General features: G+C 41.1%; 1 protein-coding gene across 1 annotated transcript in view; it reads left to right on the top strand.

The window, feature by feature from the left end:
- klhdc8b (kelch domain containing 8B) overlaps nucleotides 1-19,722 on the top strand; it is a 160,910-nt gene that overhangs the window by 86,925 nt on the left and 54,263 nt on the right. The window contains exons 2-3 of the mRNA XM_073471139.1: nucleotides 272-436; nucleotides 12,127-12,351. Of these exons, the coding sequence (XP_073327240.1) occupies nucleotides 272-436; nucleotides 12,127-12,351 (390 nt within the window). The remainder of the gene's footprint in view (nucleotides 1-271; nucleotides 437-12,126; nucleotides 12,352-19,722) is intronic.

Below are 19,722 nucleotides of genomic sequence, written 5' to 3'. Positions count from 1 at the left end.
TCTCTTTCCCTTGCATCTCTATGTGTTTTAATGACGCTGCAGTAGTTGCAGATGCTTGCATGTGTCCTTGTGAAAAAGTCATTTGAGGGTCATCTGGAAGTTTCTCTGACCTGAGCACAAACATTGAAAAATGACTGGATGACTGTAGATGGATGAGATGGATAACGGACATTAAGAAATGGTGGGATAAAAGGGCACCGCGATGCATCACTTTGTCTGGCTGTTTAAAACTTGTTATTATACAGTGTCTTTCCTTTGTGTCTCTGTGCAGAAGGAAAGGTGTATGCGTTGGGAGGTATGGGAGTCGACACCACGCCGCAGGCCATGGTGAGAGTTTATGAGGCAGAGAAGGACCAATGGCAGCCGCTGACCTCCATGCCAACGCCACGCTACGGAGCCACACCCTTCGTAAGAGGAAACAAAATCTACTTGATGGGTAGGAAACGAGATCCCATCATCTCCTTTCCCTCTTTTCATTTTTCGATGTTTAATTCATCAACGACGTCTGTTTCTGTCCCAGTGCTCCCCAGACAAAAAAAGCATGGTGCTTCAAAGTAACTGTTACAGCCATGTTATGTTTTAAGCTAAAAATGGCGACAGTTGGATGATCCACTGAAGTATCTCAACTATTGAAGGGATATTTAATTCAGACATTCATGTTCCCCGGAGGATGAATCCTCAATACTTTGGTGATCCTTTAAGTCTTTAGTGCTGGTGATCTACAGCATGTCAAAGTTTTAACCGATCCAATGAAATATGTCAACATCTTCTATAAGAAATGGCACCAACAGTCGCAGACATTTGTTGTCCCCAGAGGATGAATCATACTGACGTTGGTAATCTACATTGGTAGTCCTCAAGACTTTGATGATCCTCAGATTTTGATCTAGTGCCACCAGCATGTCAACGTTTTGTCTTATCCAGTAAATAATTTTAACAATAACTTCAAGATGGATTGCTATGAAAATGTGTATAGACATTCATGGTCCCCAGAGGATAGATCATATTGACGTTGGTGTTTCATTGAGTTTTTTCCTCAAGGTGGTTCAAACAGTCCTCTTCCCCAACTGATGGTGGCACGAGATGAAGAGTTGAGGGATCATCAAAGTGATGATGGCATGAGATGAAGAGTTGAGGGATCATCACTTTGATGATCCCTCAACTCTTCATCTCGTGCCACCATCAGGTCAAAATGTAAATTTCTTAAGTACTTTGATTTATGACCAAATATCTGCAAAACTGGAAAATGATTTTAAACGTGACTGGCAAAAAAAGAAAAGAAAAGAAAAAGATAGTTATTAAATCTGGCAGCACTGTTGGCAGTTTTCTTATGCACCCTTGGGTGCCATTGTTCCCTCCCACTACTTATCTATCTCCTCTTTACTACACATGGACCCACAGTCTACCTGACAGTTCAGTTTAGGGATTAAGTAGAGTGAGGAGGGATGTGTTCAATCACTTTCTCAAGGACATGGAAAGCTGCTGATGGATGACATATTTGAAGTGCTTCATTCTCTGGTGTTGTGGGACTATTTTCAACCTCATGGCTACTGTGATGCACACTCTGGAGAGAAGACAAAGAGACAGTAACTGTATATTTGCCCCCAGTCCCAAAAAGTTTTGGTTGTACACACTTGCGGTGTCCCTCTGTTTTACTCCGCTGCATTACTACTGAACCATGTGTCTAGAGATGTGTGACTGTTGTACTGTTTTACCCTAAGCCTTTTAGCTCTGTGACTTTATCTGCCTGGTGCTTTTACAGCGGTGAAAGAAACTGATAGAAACACTCTCTACCCTCAGACTCTCAGGGCTCGAGGAGTCTCACAGTTTTGGTACAATATTGATCAGAGGGACAGAGCGGGAGTGTAAAAGCTGCTCTTTTTAAAGTGTTTAGTGTGGTACTGTGTTCTGTCCCCCCCCCCATCCATCCAGTGATTTTCCATCCATGATCAGACGTTGCATTTGTTCTCATGGTGTCTCTTCATGGGGCTGTTATTGCTCATTGACACTTGGTCAAAATTTCACATCACTGCTGAGAGAGAAATTGAACTCACGCCATGCAGTATATGATCATTTTCGTCTCACTGAAGAAGCGTTTTTCAAACATATGAATCCATTTCACTACCAGCACCAATACGATTCGCTTTCAGCACAAAGTAGCTGTAACCTCCTGAGAGCAGGAGGTTTGGTCATTTCCATGTCAATGTTTTCTCTCACATGTTCAAAATAATGTTTTGCTTATTGACAAGACAGTATTTCCATTTGTTGCTGCTTTACACTTTTACTCCACTACATTTATGTCAAACCTGTAGTTACAGGTTTCTTTATAAAATAAGATTTATTGGTCATTGGTCAGCAACACCATGTCACGTTTCTACCTTAAAATAACAGCGTCAAAATCTTTTTGATGGTACAGTGTGTTGTAACAGGGTGAATGTTGTCTCTGTCTCTTGTCTCCGCACTATGTAACTTCAGTGAGATTGTAGGATCACAGCATTACATACATGTTTACTTCAACATACAAGTTTTCAACACATAATATTGTTATGACATAATGAGTTTTGTTTGTAGTTAGCACCTACATTACATCTGACATATTGTTACAGACCTGGGATTTGTATTTACAACAGCGGTTTTGCACTCAGAAACTGTGGGGGGCACCAAAACACAAAAAAAGCCAATTTCTACATAATGTTGCTTGATTGGATTGATTGGATGTAATAATGATCAAATAATATGATAAATAATAATATAAGATAATATTATATAATGTTTCTCTGCACAATGAGTAATTGGACCTTTGATACTTCACATACATTTTGCTTATAATTGTTATGTACTACTAATATTTTGAACACAGCACTTCGAATGGAGTTTCATTTTTTTTTTTACAATGTGGTACTGAGACATTCAGACTGATATATGCATAGGGAATTCTCACCTGACTCTCTCATCAGTGCTGTTTACAGCTACTGGAAGCTGTAAAAGATAAACCCATATACCCAACACCATACAACATTGCTAGCTGGTGTCCAGAGTGGATCATTTAGCAACTAAAAAGCCAGTTCTCTCAGAAAAGACGCCAAATGAAAGATAATGTTGCTCCGTATCTGTTGGATGTGTAAATAGGCCACATGGTTGCCTTATCACTTTTATTCTGGATGATTTGTTGACATCAGACTCCAAAGTGGTAAATAAAATATGCAGGTTACTAACCTGATGCAGGTTTGAGTAAAATATCTGAATACTTCTCCCACCACTACAAACTGAGAAACACATCCATCAATTTGACAGCATAAAAGGCATCTAGGAACAAACTGTAAATAAGACGACACTTGCAAATACAACACATACAGTACTGCAGCTGACACTTTTGTTGTGCCCTGCTGTAGTCCAGCGTAAGAATCACTGGATATAAGACTTTTAGTTGAGCATTTAACATTAAAAATTAAAGCATGAATCTCTAAAGTGTAAAATTCTGAAAATTTGAAAGTAATGATAATATTTTCACCTTATTAGTCTGTGTGTGTGTCATCACGGCACAATTTGGTCCTGGAGACATATTTTTTAGCGGCAACCACCACAGAAGCAGTTTTAAGTATTTTGCCAGCCGTCTGTCTGTCTGTCTGTCTATCTGTCTGTGAACAGATGTTTGTCAGAGCGATAGCATCACAACCATGTAAGATGCAGTTACAAAACTTTACAGGTGTGTAGTTGAGATCAAATTTGAAATCCAAAATGGCTGTGATCCAAGTGATGGCGCCAGAACTAGGGAGGTAGGAAGTAGGAAAGGGGCCATTGGCCCCCACTTTAGGGCCATGGCCCACATTTGTTTCATGTTGCAGATCACTGTAACCCAGGTCAGATCATTCCTGTCCACTCTAGCACAGCTGGTATTGTTTTCACCTTGTCTGTTTTTGATTTTTGTCAGCACAACAGCATCTCAACTGTGCAAGATGCAGTCACAAAACACATGAACAAAATATGAACATGTTGATGGGTGTCGCGGCTGGTGTGTTCCCATCATAAGATGGTCTCTAGGTTTGTATTTTACATTTGCACATGCAAACAGTACTTTAACAGTGCACTAACATCTGGAGACCTTCTTTGCAAGAAAACATGGCAGGTCCTTCCTTAAATTCAGCTGTACTAAGTACAATACTGACATTTTAAGAATAAAGTACACGCTGTTCAATTCCACAAATTATATGTCAGCGCACTCCTTAATATCACCCTAACATTTACAGTGTTGTCTTTGGGACTTGCAGCTTGGTTGAATTAGAAGAGCTGCTGTCATTTTTCCGCAAAGACTTGACTCTCACATTTTCAGAGATGTTAAGTTCCTAAAGGCATAGAATCCAATGTATCTTATATATGTCTTATCTCCAATTAAGACCATTACTACCTGCCAAGTCTGATCATTCTAAAGTTTGAGTAATTCTAAAACAGAAACATGTCCTCTCAGCTCAGAAATATAAGTAGCAGTCTCATGCCGGTTATGATAAAGACCAGTGGTTCCATCCTTTGTTGTTCTATATACGCCACAGTGCTGTCAGATGGCTTTGCGTACCCCTCCATCAGGGGCGGTTCCTCATATGGGCAATATGGGCAGCCGCCCAGGGCAGCATATGTGGAGGGGGGGCATGAACGCCCGCAAAAAAAAAAAAGCGAGCAGACAGTCGCCCACAGTAACCGGCTCTGTAGCAGCCGCCTCTGGGGCTTTTTGCGGCGCTGAAGGTGAGCTTCGCCTAGGGCGTCAAACAAGCTAGGACCGCCACTGCCCTCCATTGTACCATTTCGATAGAGGGGATGGCTTCATTGGGTTGTTAGATATCATTTCACCTCAGAAAACACAGTGTGGTGGTTCTGTGGTATATGTGAATCCATACAAGACATTGCAATCCTGGAATTAGTGTTGATGTCTAGATTAGGGTTCTGTTCTTTTTTCAGTAGGCTCAGTCAAATTTGCATTCACTTGGAGTGCACAGGTACAATAAGAAAATCTGAATTTCTCTTATTCTCTCATAAATGAGAGAAATTAAGGGTGAGGTGATAATACACTTGTATAAGTATACCTATACATAGAAACAGAGAAAAGAAGAAACACTTAGCATATGTAACATGTGGAACTAAAGCAAACAAACTAAGCAGTTAAACAAACCCAAGAAATTGAGCATATAGCATAACAGAGTATGTATTTGTTATGAACAGTAGATTTGATATCATTGGGCAGAATTCCAGAGTGCTACTGACCTATTGTATATGATGGTAAGTTTACAAAAGTTCATTTTTTGGAGCCGGAAGAATTATATGAGCAGAAGCTGCACCTCTAGTGCTGTAACCGTGCTCAGAGACCATGTGTATCTGATGAGCCAGGCTGGACGGGTAATTGGTACTAATGACATCCCGCAGTAACATTAAAAGACTTAAGACAATTTCTGTTCAACCATCAGCCATGCCAGATGTGTATAATTAACATTCATTCTGTATGAACAACTGAGTGCCAAATGAGCTGCATTATTTTGAGCAACCTGCTGCTTTTCAGATTGGATTTTGATGTTGATGACCAGATTAGAGGGCAGTGTTGTAGTGAAACAGAACCCAGAGAATGAATAACTGATTTGATTATTGTGGGAGTGATGGAAGCAGAACACTTTCTAGTCATACTGGTTCCTCTCTGCATTTTTATGACTATATTATTTATGTTTAGACCAGGATAGTGAGCTATCAGTCATTACACCCAGAGGTTTTATTGTGTTTTGTTCACTATCAGTGTTGCCCATTGCCAATTTTAGTTGAGGGTTGTTGGCCAACATGTCAGGAACACAATGGACTTTGTCTTGGAAAATAAAAAAAACAACTTGTTGCACTCAACCCACTTGTATTTGTCTCTCACTCAGTCACTCACTCACTTAAAGCAAGAGTTAAAGCTTGCTTGGATATTTTGGTATCTTACAAAGTGGTGTCATCTGCATACATTTCTACGTTTCTACTAACACTAGCCAACATTAATGTTGCTAACATTAAATAACTAAGCTAGCATTAGGGCGGTACAGTATGCTGGGAGCATACTGTATATTTCAGCCATTTCTACGTTTTTATCTAACAAACTGGCAACTACTAACGCCAGGTTCAGACAGGACGCCGAAGCGCTGCGATTAGCTGTGAAGCGCCGCGATTAGCTGCGAAGCGCCGAGGAGCGGAGCCATTTTCGATTCGGCACCCATGTTAACCAATATTACTATGTCATATTGTAAATACCAAGTTCATATTGTAAATACTATGTATATACGAGTTAATTCTATTTCTTATCTCTATTATATTGTTTATTTTTTACTTTTTATTATTGTTTAAGTGTGATACTGTCCTCTGGCTGCTGTGACTAAGGAATTTCCCCATTTGCGGGACAAATAAAGGATTTCTGATTCTGATTCTGATTCTGATGGTGTCGTTCACACCCGTAGCGCCGCGGCACTCTGCTCTGCTGCCAGCACGCGCCGTGCAGTGATCGTTTCGGCGTCTGGTCTATATTTTTTGCGTGCTGCGGCCGAATGTGTCGAGCCGGGCAGGAAGTCAAACAAAGCAACAAAGAGAGAATCCGGTTGATTTTTCAAAATAAAACAAATTTCAAAATAAAACTATTTTTGATAATTAAACACCCCGATTGACAGAAAACTACTCATTACTATGAAGTGGACATACATTTACAGTTGTCAGGAAAACATGGCGTTGTAATTTTATGCAGTTATTTACTTTCCTATGGTGAAAAAACAGCTCCAAGTGTGACTACAGAACAGCTGAGGCGTAGAGCCGTTTGCCGACCGGCGCAGAGAAATTCCTGTCTGGTGTGAACAGAAGGGCCGTGGCTCGCGCGAGAATTTCCGATCGTGGCACTTCGCGGCGCTTCGCAGCGCTTCGGCGTCCTGTCTGAACCTGGTGTAAGACTCTTGATGCTGATGAATCACAGATACCGTGTGATATCAACAGCATTATACTGGCTGACAAACCTTGTTAGAAGCTGGAAACAAGCTGTCAGAATTCTTACAGAGATACAAAAACAAAACAATCATTTTGGACCTGACAAAGTTTATAAAATTATTAATTCACAATCATATTAGTGCTCCTGATTTGATTTGTCTACATAAAAACCTGTAAAACCTGACCTGTAAACCAAATCATGATTTCAAGTAAATTTCAATAAATTTGTGTTTGAAGGCTAATATTTCCCTCTTTCAACATTAAGTGTTTGACATTTTTGGGAAAGCCATTGATTTGCTTTCTGTCCAAGAGTTAGATGAAAAGATTGACTCAGAGCAGTTGCCAGGCAACCAGCGGAGAAGTTTCTGTGCCCAGCCAGAAATAGTCCTTCACACAACCCTCATCAAATGGCAACTTGTCGTCTTTGAACTTCATTTTTGTACGTATTAAACAAACAAGAAAGAAATTGTTAATTAGTCAGCTTTAGAGGTATTTTTATTTACTTCTGGACAGAGCCTGGCTAGCCATTTCCCCTTGTTTTCAGTCTTTGTGCGAAGCTAAGCTAACTGGCTACTGCCTGCAGCCACTTACAGTATATTAAGTGGAAAGATTAGGAGTGACGAAAGACTCATATCAAGTGTCAAAGAGACATATGGCTCTGAACATTTGACTCTGAGCGCACAGCAGCTAAACCTTTGTATGTATGATCAGAACTGTCAAGTCTTACCTTACCTGGGATTTTAGTGTTGTTGTCTGTTGTAATTCTAACTCAGTGCACTGCATGGCTTCCCCTTTGCACCTGACAGCCGAGGGAGGGGTGGCTCTGTAGCACTGTAGACCAGAATGGTGCGCTGGGCAGCAATATGTGTCAGTATAGTTATTGGACAAGCAGAAAGACCTACTCTCTAAAAAAGAGGGGGAGAAAAGATAAACATCGTCCAATACAGTGATCCGAAGATGTTTGCTCACAAAACTGAACAAATATAACTATTTTGCAGATTAGCATGCTAATTCATCTGGTTGTGTATGGAATGATGCCTGGGAAGTACATGGGTCAGAGAGGGAGGGCTAATCTAAAGTACACCCACATGGACACAATGCACATACAGAAGATACACACATCGGAGTTAATCACATTATCACATTGCACACAGAGTTATGAGCGATGTGCAAACAGAATAGTATGGCATACATGCTGTTTATATTATAACTGGATATCCAGGTCAATATTTCGCTCTCTCTTTGTTTCTGTGTCTTTCTCTCAGTTGTGTAGTGTAACTGTAATGCCTGTTAGCTGGCTGTTACTTGAGAAGTTTACTGTAGCTTGTAAATTCATGCTGCTGCTTCAGTTGCCTTGGAACAGTGGATGCCTGCACTCCCTTTGATTTAAATTCTGTGTTACCACTCATCAGCAGACTTACTGTCACATGTTGAACTCATCAGGCTTCATACTGCTTTAAAATTCCTCTGTGTGTGCGTGTATACGATTTGAATCAAGGATTTTTGCTGTAGTGTCATGGTTGGTAATCAGTACACGAGTACAGCTGAAAAGAGGCTGTCAGCAAGTCAAGGATGATGAAAAGATCTAAAAGATGCATATCGACACACAGCACTTGAGAACAAATATACAGTTCTTCCTTTATTATGTGAGTGAATTATTGCATAAATGAATGAAGGCATGTTGCATGTTCTTGAGGGAATGTGGGATGTATATTAAAGTAAAACCACCCTTCTGCTGCTGCAAAGTCAGATAAGAAATCTAAATCGGTCCAAAGACAAATCTCCTCAGTCCATGAAGCCCTTCTTACTACTGCAGTTATGTATCAATTAACAGCAGGTAAATCAGAAATGGTCCCTGGCCAGAATTTAGTCCTTTCATCCACAAGGACAATCTCATATACATACAGTAGGAACAGCAGATATATTATTGTACAGGAAGCGTTAGCCTAAGGCTTGTAAGAACACAAAAAAACACAAAGAACTTCCCTGCATACTCTCTTGGGTATTGTATTTAGGGACGCATTTAAGAGAAGCTTGAGCGTGTGAAGGGCTTGTAGCAAGAAAGTGCAGAAGGATTCAACCAACAGCAACAAATCACAAGAATTGTTTGCCACATGTCACAGTTAAGTACCTGGTCCTGTATAGGAGGAGAGAGCAAAAGCATCCCTTTACATTTTATACTATTTTTTACTACATGTTTAGTATGTTATGGTGTATATGGTTGAATGTGCTTCATTCAGATACAGCTGAAAACAGTCAATGCTAGCAGCCTGTGCTTTCAAGCTAAGTGCAACACTTGCATGGCAACATGCTTACAATGACACTGTTCAACTCAATGGGCAGAATAAATGTTAGCTAAAAATGTTAGCTAACGTGTGCTAAATGTGCAAAGCCACAGATAAGATGAAATATTATGAACGTTTGTTTATGTTTCAACTTAAGACTTCAACTTCAACTCATTTGTTTAGGTTGAATTTTCTATTCCTCTCTTGTCACAACGCTGTGCTTATGCTCTACTTAGGTTAAGGCACAAAAAACACCTGGTTAGGGTGAGGAAATCATCATGTTTTGTCTTAAAATACCTGTTTTGGTCTCCATCAATGATACTGTTTTGGCTGGAAATGTCCACAGGTCTTCTTAAGAATATCTGGTGGTGTGACTTGAACTGGGGTGGGCCACTTTGCAGCCTTGTTGGCTTTTAATAAAGCCACCACCATTCCCTTCATTCCCTGATGTGAAAGGTGGCTAATAAGCATATAATGTGAACGTGATATGCCGCATTTGGTACAAATGTCAACCTTGGACGTATCTGTGGTTTGCAAAAATGTTAACTGCTAACATTGTCTCTGGGCGACTGGGCTACCATGTTAACCTGCTGATGTTTAGCAACTATAATATTATCTATCTAATGAGGATTCATCCTCTTGGGACCATGGATCTACCACATTTCATGGGAATCCATCCAATAGTTGTTGAGATATTTCAGTCTAGACCAGGGCTGTTTGTTCATACTATTTTATTTTTGGTGAGGTAAAAATTTACCCTGCAAGAGTGTCTCTGGGCTCAACTGCCAGTGGACTGCCCTTCTGCTGCTCCGCCACCTGGCTTGTCTCTACCTAACAGGCCCAGAGACACTGCAGCTGCGACAGCCAAAGTGTGTGGTGTTTACTGCGGCAACTAGGGCTCACAATCAGCTGTATGACTGTTTGTCTTTTCAAACCAACCGTGAGAAAAAGCACAACCCATTAACACCAAACAACCACTGAACATACAGTTGGGAAATAATAACGTGTCAGTTATGCTGACAGAGATTTGGCAGTTGACTGGACCAGAGGGAGGGAGACTGGTGGTCTCAGGTCCCAGAGTCAGATGGATTATAAAAATCTGTGCATTGTGAAGCAACACTACCAGACAAGGCACAGAGCATGTTTTGAGCAAAGGTAAATCCGAGCTGAAGGCACAGGAAATATATATATAGATACTTTAATATTAATATTTTTTTCTGCTTTCTGTCACCTACTGGGTGGTAAGTGTCAAAGAACATCCACCTGAATGCCAGGAGGACCCGATATTCTGAACAGAAGGTTGCATTGAAAAGATATTATCACTGTTATTTTTTTTTTTATCTGTCAGTGGTTTTAATATTTTGATATTATTTGGCTGATCGGTATGCTGTACATACTGCATATGTAATTTCTGTTTTTTCGTTATTGCCTCTGTATACTGAACATTTATGTTGTAATCGACGGACCTTTTAGCTTCTTTCTCTCATACCTCTCTGACTCAAATGCTTCCCACTCAATTCGACTCTTTGTCTCGCTACTGCTATCGATCTCCATGCCACCCTGCCTACTCCAGTTGACCCTCTTCCACTTTCTTCTCTCCCTCCTACACATTTTCCTCCCTTCCCTGTATTACTTTTGCACAGAATTCTCTGTCATTGTCTCATATTGTCATTCTGGATTCTTCACCATCTGTTTTTTGTAATCTCATCTTGTTACTTGTCCAGCCATTTCTCCTTCCTTCCACTTTTTGTCCTTTTTTTACCCTCAAAGTTCTTCTCAAATTGCCTAGTCCCGGCCTCAGCCTCTCCCCTGCTTTTCCCATCATTCACATTGTTACCGCCCGCTTTGTGCTCCCTCTCTCACCACTTTGCTGCACCCTTGTAGTTGTATTTTACAAGGTTAAGTTATGATTTTTGGAAGTAAACAACTTGTAGGCATCCTAAGGGAGCACCCTGCTGCTGTACTCTGCTCTCAGTCCAAAATTAAATGTGGTTCCAGTGCTGGTCTGCACGCCTGCCAGACTTTGATATAAATGCCAAGAAAACTTTGTGACAGGCGCAGGATATTAAAAAGCAATAAAAAGCAACAAGAAGTGAATAGCAAAGGCAAACAATGGCACACATATTTTTTTATTTGCCAGTACTTGGCTTTATCCATTTACATGCTGATATTCCTGACAATGTATTTCATTTATGAGATGGTACATGCAGATGCCACATCTTTGTGATAATCCAGATGTAATCTGGAAGAAGTAGCTTTAAACACGGCTGTGTGTAACAGCTAAATCAAGTAATCCAGCTGGTCATTAAAGCATCATTTTCCCAGTAGATTTTAAAGCAACAAAATGTAACTTCCTGGAGAAAGGTAGTTGATTGTAGAGTCTCATCCCCAGGTAGTCCCTAACTACTGACCAGTGGCGTGCACAGACTTTTTGAAGGGCAGGGGCGAAAAGAAAAAAAGGGCACATACAGCACATTCTCGCCACTGAAGAGGGCACTTTAGCGTGCGTTTTTGTCACCCAAGAGGGCAGTTTATCATGTTTTAACCAGCCAAGGGGGCAGTTTAGTGTGTTTTGCCAACCAAGAGGGCACTTTAGCACGCGTTTTGGCTCCCAAGAGGGCACTTTAGCGCGTGTTTTTCTACAATTAGGCCACGAGGGGGGGCGACTGCTGACATTTGACCTGAGCTGCCAACCCAAAGCGTTGAAAGCATCAAATGAGATTCAACAATCAACTACTTTTCTCTAGGGAGTTACATTTTGTTGCTTTAATAGATACGTAAGGTCTGTGGACAGTCCCAATGTGTTTAAATGTAAATGTAAATGTGTTTTGGTCTGAATTTGAACCTTCTCCTGTACCTCCAGGTGGTCGTCAGGGAAAGATGCCAGTGACGGCGCTGGAGGCTTTTGACCTGGAGATGAAGAGCTGGACACGCTACCCTTGCATCCCGAGCCGGAGGGCCTTTTCCTGCTGCGCCACAAATGATCGAAGCTTCTTCAGCCTTGGGGGCCTCCAACAACCGGGGCCACACAACTTCTACTCCAGACCTCACTTTGTCAGCACCATGGAGGAGTATGATCTAGATCAAGGTAAGTGGTGACCCACCCAACTGAATTACTTTTAAGGCAGGACTTGAGGGCTGACTGCCCAGCTGGAGTACTGGGAGCGTTCCTGATGGGCCAGGAAACAAGTTGGGCTGATGCAATGAAAACAACACTTACACACAGACACACACACACGCACACACACACACATATACAGGGTTGAGCATTAGTGATTGGGCCAGTGTAGTTACCATCCCAATGGATTGGTACTGACTGTCTCCCTCTCCAAGCCAACAATCACTGGGTTACTTCCCATGGCTCCACCAATCTCTTTACCATTTGTGTAGAAATAACATCATGTCAACACTGACAAAGCTAGTAGTTGTACTTAGCGCAAGAACTGCTGAAGTGGGTGGAAGGCAGAAGACAACGCACAAAATCTAATCGAAAGTACTACCACCTGTTTCCTAATTCCCTCTAGGCAAGTCTTGCCACTCGGCAAAATGCTATAAATGGTTTGTATCCTCTCTAATAATGTCTCTGGTGTTTCCAAACGGCATAATGTTTGCTCCAGTGTTACAAAGACAATTGTATTTCTGTTTTCCTGAGAGTAGCAGCTAGGAAGGACACAGGACAAAACATGAGATTATTTATTCATTTAATCTGTAATGGAGATGTAAAGGCAACATGGATGACCAGTAGACATCATTTTCCCAGTAGATTTTGTGCCCGATGGCAGACAGGTTTATAGTGAACCAACCTAAACGCTAATAGTCATAGTCATTATTCTATTGACAATACACTGCGCAATCAACATTGACTTCATAATGTCAAAGAACTTGTCTACAGCCAGTTGAAAGTATTTGGTTATTTCTTCACATGACACACAAAATTACCATAGATTCTGAGCAGTACACATGTTTTATATATCATTCTACAGATAATGACAGTTCATTTAAGTTATTACATTTTATTTTACAGTATAACTTAATTCCTATAAAGTGTGACGGGTCCACAATTATCGTGCAAGACTATTTTGCTATTCTCAGTCTGTCCCTGCTGGACTGGTGGGAATGACGTATAGAATTTAAAGGTGCTATAAGTGACAATTTAGAACCATTTACAGAAAAATTCCTATGTAGAGATTTAATTAATACTGTGTGTACAGGGTTGATGTCTAGTTTCGACCATGCTACAGAGGTACACGAGTGTAATGTCTGATTAGAGTTGACTAAAAGAGATTAAACTGTTCCCATACTGGGAGTTGAATACGGGCCACCTGGGGGAAAGCCTGTCTGGGTTCAACTCTCAGTATGAGAACAGCTTCATCTCTTTCAGTCAACATTCATTCATTACTGTGGCACTTCCATAGCAAGGTTTAAACCCTGTACAAACCTCTAAATGCTGCAAATTTGCTTTGTAATTGCTGCCAAAATGTTACATAAAGCACCTTTAAGACAATACTAAGTCACAAAATGGACTACCAAAGCTCATAAGGTCCAGGCCATAAGGCAAAAGTCAAAAAACAAACAAAGAACAGGTCAGAAGCTGATGTGAAAATTACTTTTCTATCAAATTTTTCAACCTCAGGGGCAGGCCCTAACACTTTGAGATCTAAACATTGGACAAATGGAGTGTAAAAGTGCACGACCCATTATTCTTTTGTAATTTAATTTAATAAAGTAAAGTCTGTCCTAGTTTGATACATTTGGATACACAAGACCAGAGAAGTCGCCTTGTATGCGGCCCAAAAGAACTGGTGGGGTTTCTCACAATGCATGTAATGCCACCCTGGAGCACTTTGAACTGAGGAAGAACATGATCTGTTCTGTTCTCATAATCTGACCCAAATATAGTAAGATTATGCATCAGTTGAGTCAGATCATATCAAAGCTGATGGTGAGGCAGATAGAGAAAGTCCTTCCCTGCACCAGAAACAAATGGATGCTCCCACAGGGCTTTTTTCTGACAAGTTATTGCTCACTTTTAATGTTGCTGCATTAAACATAACTAAACAAATGCATTTCTGCAACATAGGTAATAACTTGTGTGCTGATTTAGATAAAGTGTACAAATCAGTGATTTTAACTTACTACATACTCATAAATTTTTCTTTCATTTTACTACACTGTGAAGGATTAAAACCCAAAACAAAATATATAATTACCTTGAGAATAGGATGATTTCAGATTTGATAAGCTTTAATTAGTCCTTGGTATTATTTTGTATTTTTGTGCTAGCATCATAACATCTGCTCCAAATCCTATTTTAAGCACCATCAAAACTGAGTGTGATTCAGTCATATATTCATGTAATTATGTCTGATATTAACAGGAACGGCACATCTGATATTCCAGATGGGTCCCAGCAACTCAGCTGTAAGTCATTTTTAGGGGATTAGCATGGTTTAACTTTTATGTAACTCAGCATACGTGGGCTGTTGGCTAAAGGGTGAATTAACACTGAGGCCCTACTGTGATGATGGAGGGTTAAACAATGGCAGCATGAACAGTTGACACAAAGCAGGGATACTGGCAGAAGCTATACTGTTATCACCTATAAATCTGTAAACTGTAAACTGTGCCTGATGATGCTAATCCAATGATGTGGGTAACAGAGTCCTCTATTGCTAGTATCTGTTAAATGACCCCTTTCAGTAGGGGAAGAGGAAGCACAAGTGTGAAGTCAGGAGAGGTCACTGCAGAGTGGCCACACAACTGGTTACTTGCTCTTGTGAGTATTCCGACTCTTCAGAACAGAGATGTATTATCTGCTGACAAGGCTATGCTTAATGCTATCACACTGAGGCTTGCTACCAGACCTGTGGCTGAAGCTATCTGGAGTGCCCGTGACATCTTTGGTAATGTTAGCAGAGATGAGGTGTTTTAACTGATGGACCTCTCAAAAAGAGAAACACTATCTGCATCAGTGAAAGAGTTAATACTAATCATCAGGACACAGTTAGAAAGATTGCGTTATTTGTGGGTGAACAGATGAAGAGAGCAGGCTAGGCATGACTTACAGTAATAGGTCAGCAACGGTTACACCCCGCCTTTCCGAAACCCCGCTGTTCCAAAAATAGACTTCCATTCTTCGTAATGGCGGGGTTTCCCATTTTTTCTAAAGACCCCGCTATTCCAAAAAGGCTATTGGGGAACCCCTGACCCTAACCCTAACCCTATTGGGAAGTAATTGGAACTTGAAAGTGGGATTCGGAACAGCGGTGTTTCGGAATGGAGGATGTTTCAGAATGGAAGGCCGTCCCCGTCAGCAACAAAAGCTACTCCCTGACATTGGAATCGGCTCTAGTTCACCCAGATCTTCCACGTTGTGTGGCCCTTTGGTTGAAGACACAGAGAAGGGCACGTGGTAAGACAATCTCAGTGAGAGGCTCAGGAATGATTGCGCTGCTGGAGCTACTGTTCCTGTACTGCCTTTGTCAAGCTTTCAAAAGATTAATTTACAAGATATTGAGTATTAAAGGTGGTGACAAGGTGAGCGTGATGTGGATACAAAGACTCAGACTCACTGTCATAAGTGGATGAATCAATGCAGCAGCAGGTGCAGACTCCGCAGGTATGTTAACACTGCAGGTATGTTGATTATCAGATAGGTGGATGGATTATCATAGAAATTAATTCTGTTTCCCGTTGAACTCTCTGGGACACATACGTTCCGCTGCTGTGGATATCAGTATCATAATATGATTCATCTCACAATAATAATGAATTCCTGTTGGGAAAGTGTAATGATGCTCTTATTTTATGGCTTTTATCATCACTCGATGATTTAAATCCTATTCTGGGCCGGTAATTTTTATGGGCGGAGTGAGAAGTTAAGAGCCACTCTTGATTCTCACCTGGAGTTTGAATGTTGATGTTATGATAAACTTGCCATGTTCATACGTGAAAAAGAACTGATAATGTAAATTTAGAACTGGCCTACACACGTTCTGATGTGTGGGCACGCAGCGAAATACTGTATGTGAGCGCACACTTCAAGTTGAGTGTGAAGTATGCATGATGGATGAATGGAAAACATTTCCATTTGCTGAACAGGGGCTGTCTACTTTGACATACATTTTTCATCTAATGTAGCCTCATAGACTCAATCTTTTCAGTCCCCGGAGCCTAAATGCTGTTAGGTTCAGTACGGCGATGCCTGAAAATATCCTCCCTGAAACTAAGATGATTCATTATATATCTTATAGATAGATAGTTCCATGGCTGTTGCTCAAAGCTCAGTGCAGTGAGTCGTGATTTGATGCAGCTTGAGTGACAAGCATTGCAACAAGAGTTGCAGAGAGAAAAGAAAACTGAAGAGAAAGCTAATCACTCTAGCTAAGATTCATAGTGTTTTGGACAAGTAATCCATTTGATGAGCGATCAAATTTCTAAGCTTCCTCACCAGGGCTGTACAGCTGAAGATTGTTTTGAGCACTTTATTTACTGATTTCACATTCTGGGCTTTACTTAACTCACGGGACATGGTGTGAAGTGCAGTGAAGTGAAGCTGTGTCCAGGGCCTGGCGGCACACTTTTGGTTATTTGTAGCCAGAGGCAAATAACCAAATGCACCTGCATATGAGGTAGGATCAGAAAGAATACATTTTCATACATTATAGTGGGCATGTAAGAGGTTGTGACAATCACACACAGCTCTCCCCTTGACAGTTAGAGGATCCCGTGGTCATTTTTTGAAACAAGGAACTTAAGCAACCCTTGGATCCATCCCTTTATAAGGACCTGCCACCATTGTCACCATAGTTAATGTGGTCTATTCTGGGCTGAGACCCATCCTCCATGGAAATCTGTTTAGTAGTTTTTGTGTAATCATGCTGATAAACCAACCAACCAACCAATTAACTAACTAACTAACTAATAAAAAAAAAAAGCATTTACTTTATATGCCGACAGAGTCTTTGTATATACTTGAAAGGGTCCCCAATAAGTAACAAATATGCCACACACACACACACACACACACACACACGCACACACACACACACACACACACACACACACACACACACACACACACACACACACACACACACACACACACACACACACACAAACACACACACACACACACACCAGAAAGAAATTACTGATGATTAGATATTCTACAAATGATGATTTAGCTGCTCACTGTTGGATGAATGGATTAAACCACAAAAAGATATTATTAGGCGGCTGCTTCATGTCTTCAAATATGCAAGTTTTTTGTGTGTTTGTGTGTGAGAGAGACTAAGCAAACACCTACATGTGTTTGTGGAGGGACTTGGAGACGGGTGGTGAAGAATGGGAAGTGTCTCCATGTGTGCAGATGTCAGGATTATGTGGTTGCTCATTCGTGAAAAGACCCCCCCCTCTGAGTGTTCGCCACTGTGTGTAGCATTTATGTGTAAAATCAAGCGAGTCTAACCTTCTTCCATCTATATTAACAATGCATCCTTTCACTCCCCCCTGTGCCTGTCAGCTAGCGATATAACGTTCGATTTATCCTCCTGCTTCTGTGAATCCTTCCAGTCAGGTTTAATGTGTTTGGCTTTGAGGGATAATGGCCTTTTTCTCAACTATCAGGCCTCATTCACGCCTCGCCTTTGAGAGGGAGCCCAGACTTGAAAGTAAAGTGAAAACACCATTGCCTCTGTGTGATTTAGGTGTGGATGCAGGACTGTTGTAATAGAAGTAAAGATAATGATACTAACTGAACTATTTGTTATTTGTATTGCACTTTGATAACACAAAGTGTATTATGTGCTTCACAGGACTTAAATGTACTATAAGGAGTTTTAAGTGGTAATAAAACAGTCTCAGTTTAACACAGAGTTTAATCACAAACAAGGCCATGCAACAAGCTGGAAACACAATATTAACATACCCTATAAAGTTGTTATGGCAAATGGGTCAACAAACATTTGCCTATTTACGCAGTCAGGAGACACAAAGCAAGATTAGCATTCATTTGGAGTCATGTGTGTCTCCTTCCAATGAATGTTAGTTGAATAATGATGGTAACAGATGACTGTTTCGATCTACACCTGAGAATTATATGTGACTCATTATGCCTTCGCCACACTACAAGACTCTCAAGGGTGCCCTGGCTCACACCAAGCTAGTCACTAATTTCGTCTGCTGCCATCTCGTGCTGGGCAGGTAGCGCTCACTGGGTTTATAATACTAAGATGTCCTCTAGATAAAAGAAGGTACTGAACACTTTCCTCATGTAGTACATGTGTCACACACATTCAACAGTATGTGTTAATGCATGTACCTATTTATTAAGTATTTCACATGTGGAAAGTGGGAGTGTTGACATTTCATATGCGTATACGTATAGGCAGCAGAGCTTGAGTTGAGCCTTGTGTGGATTTTCACAAACCTGCTTGTACCTGGAATGTCACGTGTGTGTATGTGTGTTTCTGTGTGTTTCTGTGTGTGCTTAGTTTCCCTGCTTAACAGTTGTCGCTCAGGATAGAGTGTTTTTCTCCATCTATTTCCTCCTCTTTCGTTTCTACTCCTCTGAGTGTGTCTTGCCGGTGTCCGTGGGGATGTGGAGGGTGGTGGGGTGTTAGCGGGCTCGGCGGCGGCGCTGTGATTGACACGCAGAGATTATACATCACAAGAGCGGAGACACAAGCGAGCGTACCGTGGCGCTTCCCACCAAAGCAACAACAATAACAGCAACAGCAACATATTCATATGTAGTGTCCTCCTGAGGCTTCAGACACAAAACACAGCGGCTGCCAGTGAGACTACAGAGTCACAGAGCAGATAGGATGAGAGGACGAAAATGAGGAATGAAAAAGACAGAAAACACAAGAGGAAAACACTGCAAGTACATTTTGATTGGTGCGGCAAGTTTAATTTAGTGGCACAACAATCATATGTGTGAGTGTTGAACAGAGCTGCTGTGTGATTATGCTCTTTAATAGAGGTTATAACCCTCTGGGCCTCTTGCTAATACTGAGCAGGCTCATTACCTGTTCATTTTTGTACAGTCTGCGAGATGTTTTAATCATGGTGATTTGCATTTTAATGTTCTCTACATCAGCATTCGTGGCTGGTGAGAGGCAAAGCGACATGCAGGGTTAATGGATGTTCTGGTGTTGACTGTGAGTCATTGCTGTGTGGAAGACACAGTATCGTCTACTAACAGAAGGCACACAGAGCTGAAGTACCGGGGGCAGATCATTCTTGTATGCAAGTTTAATTTACAACACAGCAGCTTTTGAAGTTGGGTCGTCACATCTGTAAACATTAACTGTGTTAACTGGTTAGCAATCACAGGCTAACTCTGATGCTGCTCTCTTCATTCACTTTTGGTTTTTAATACCTTTCTTAGAGTTGCACAGCATTATGGGTACATTTGATGCCAACAAAACAAGACAGCAACAAATTCTCACTACTC

The sequence above is a fragment of the Pagrus major genome, chromosome 7, assembly GCF_040436345.1.
Source record: "Pagrus major chromosome 7, Pma_NU_1.0".
Lineage (NCBI taxonomy): Eukaryota > Metazoa > Chordata > Actinopteri > Spariformes > Sparidae > Pagrus > Pagrus major.
The sequence above is the reverse complement of the archived record's forward strand: the minus strand, read 5'-3'. Positions and strand labels throughout refer to the sequence as shown.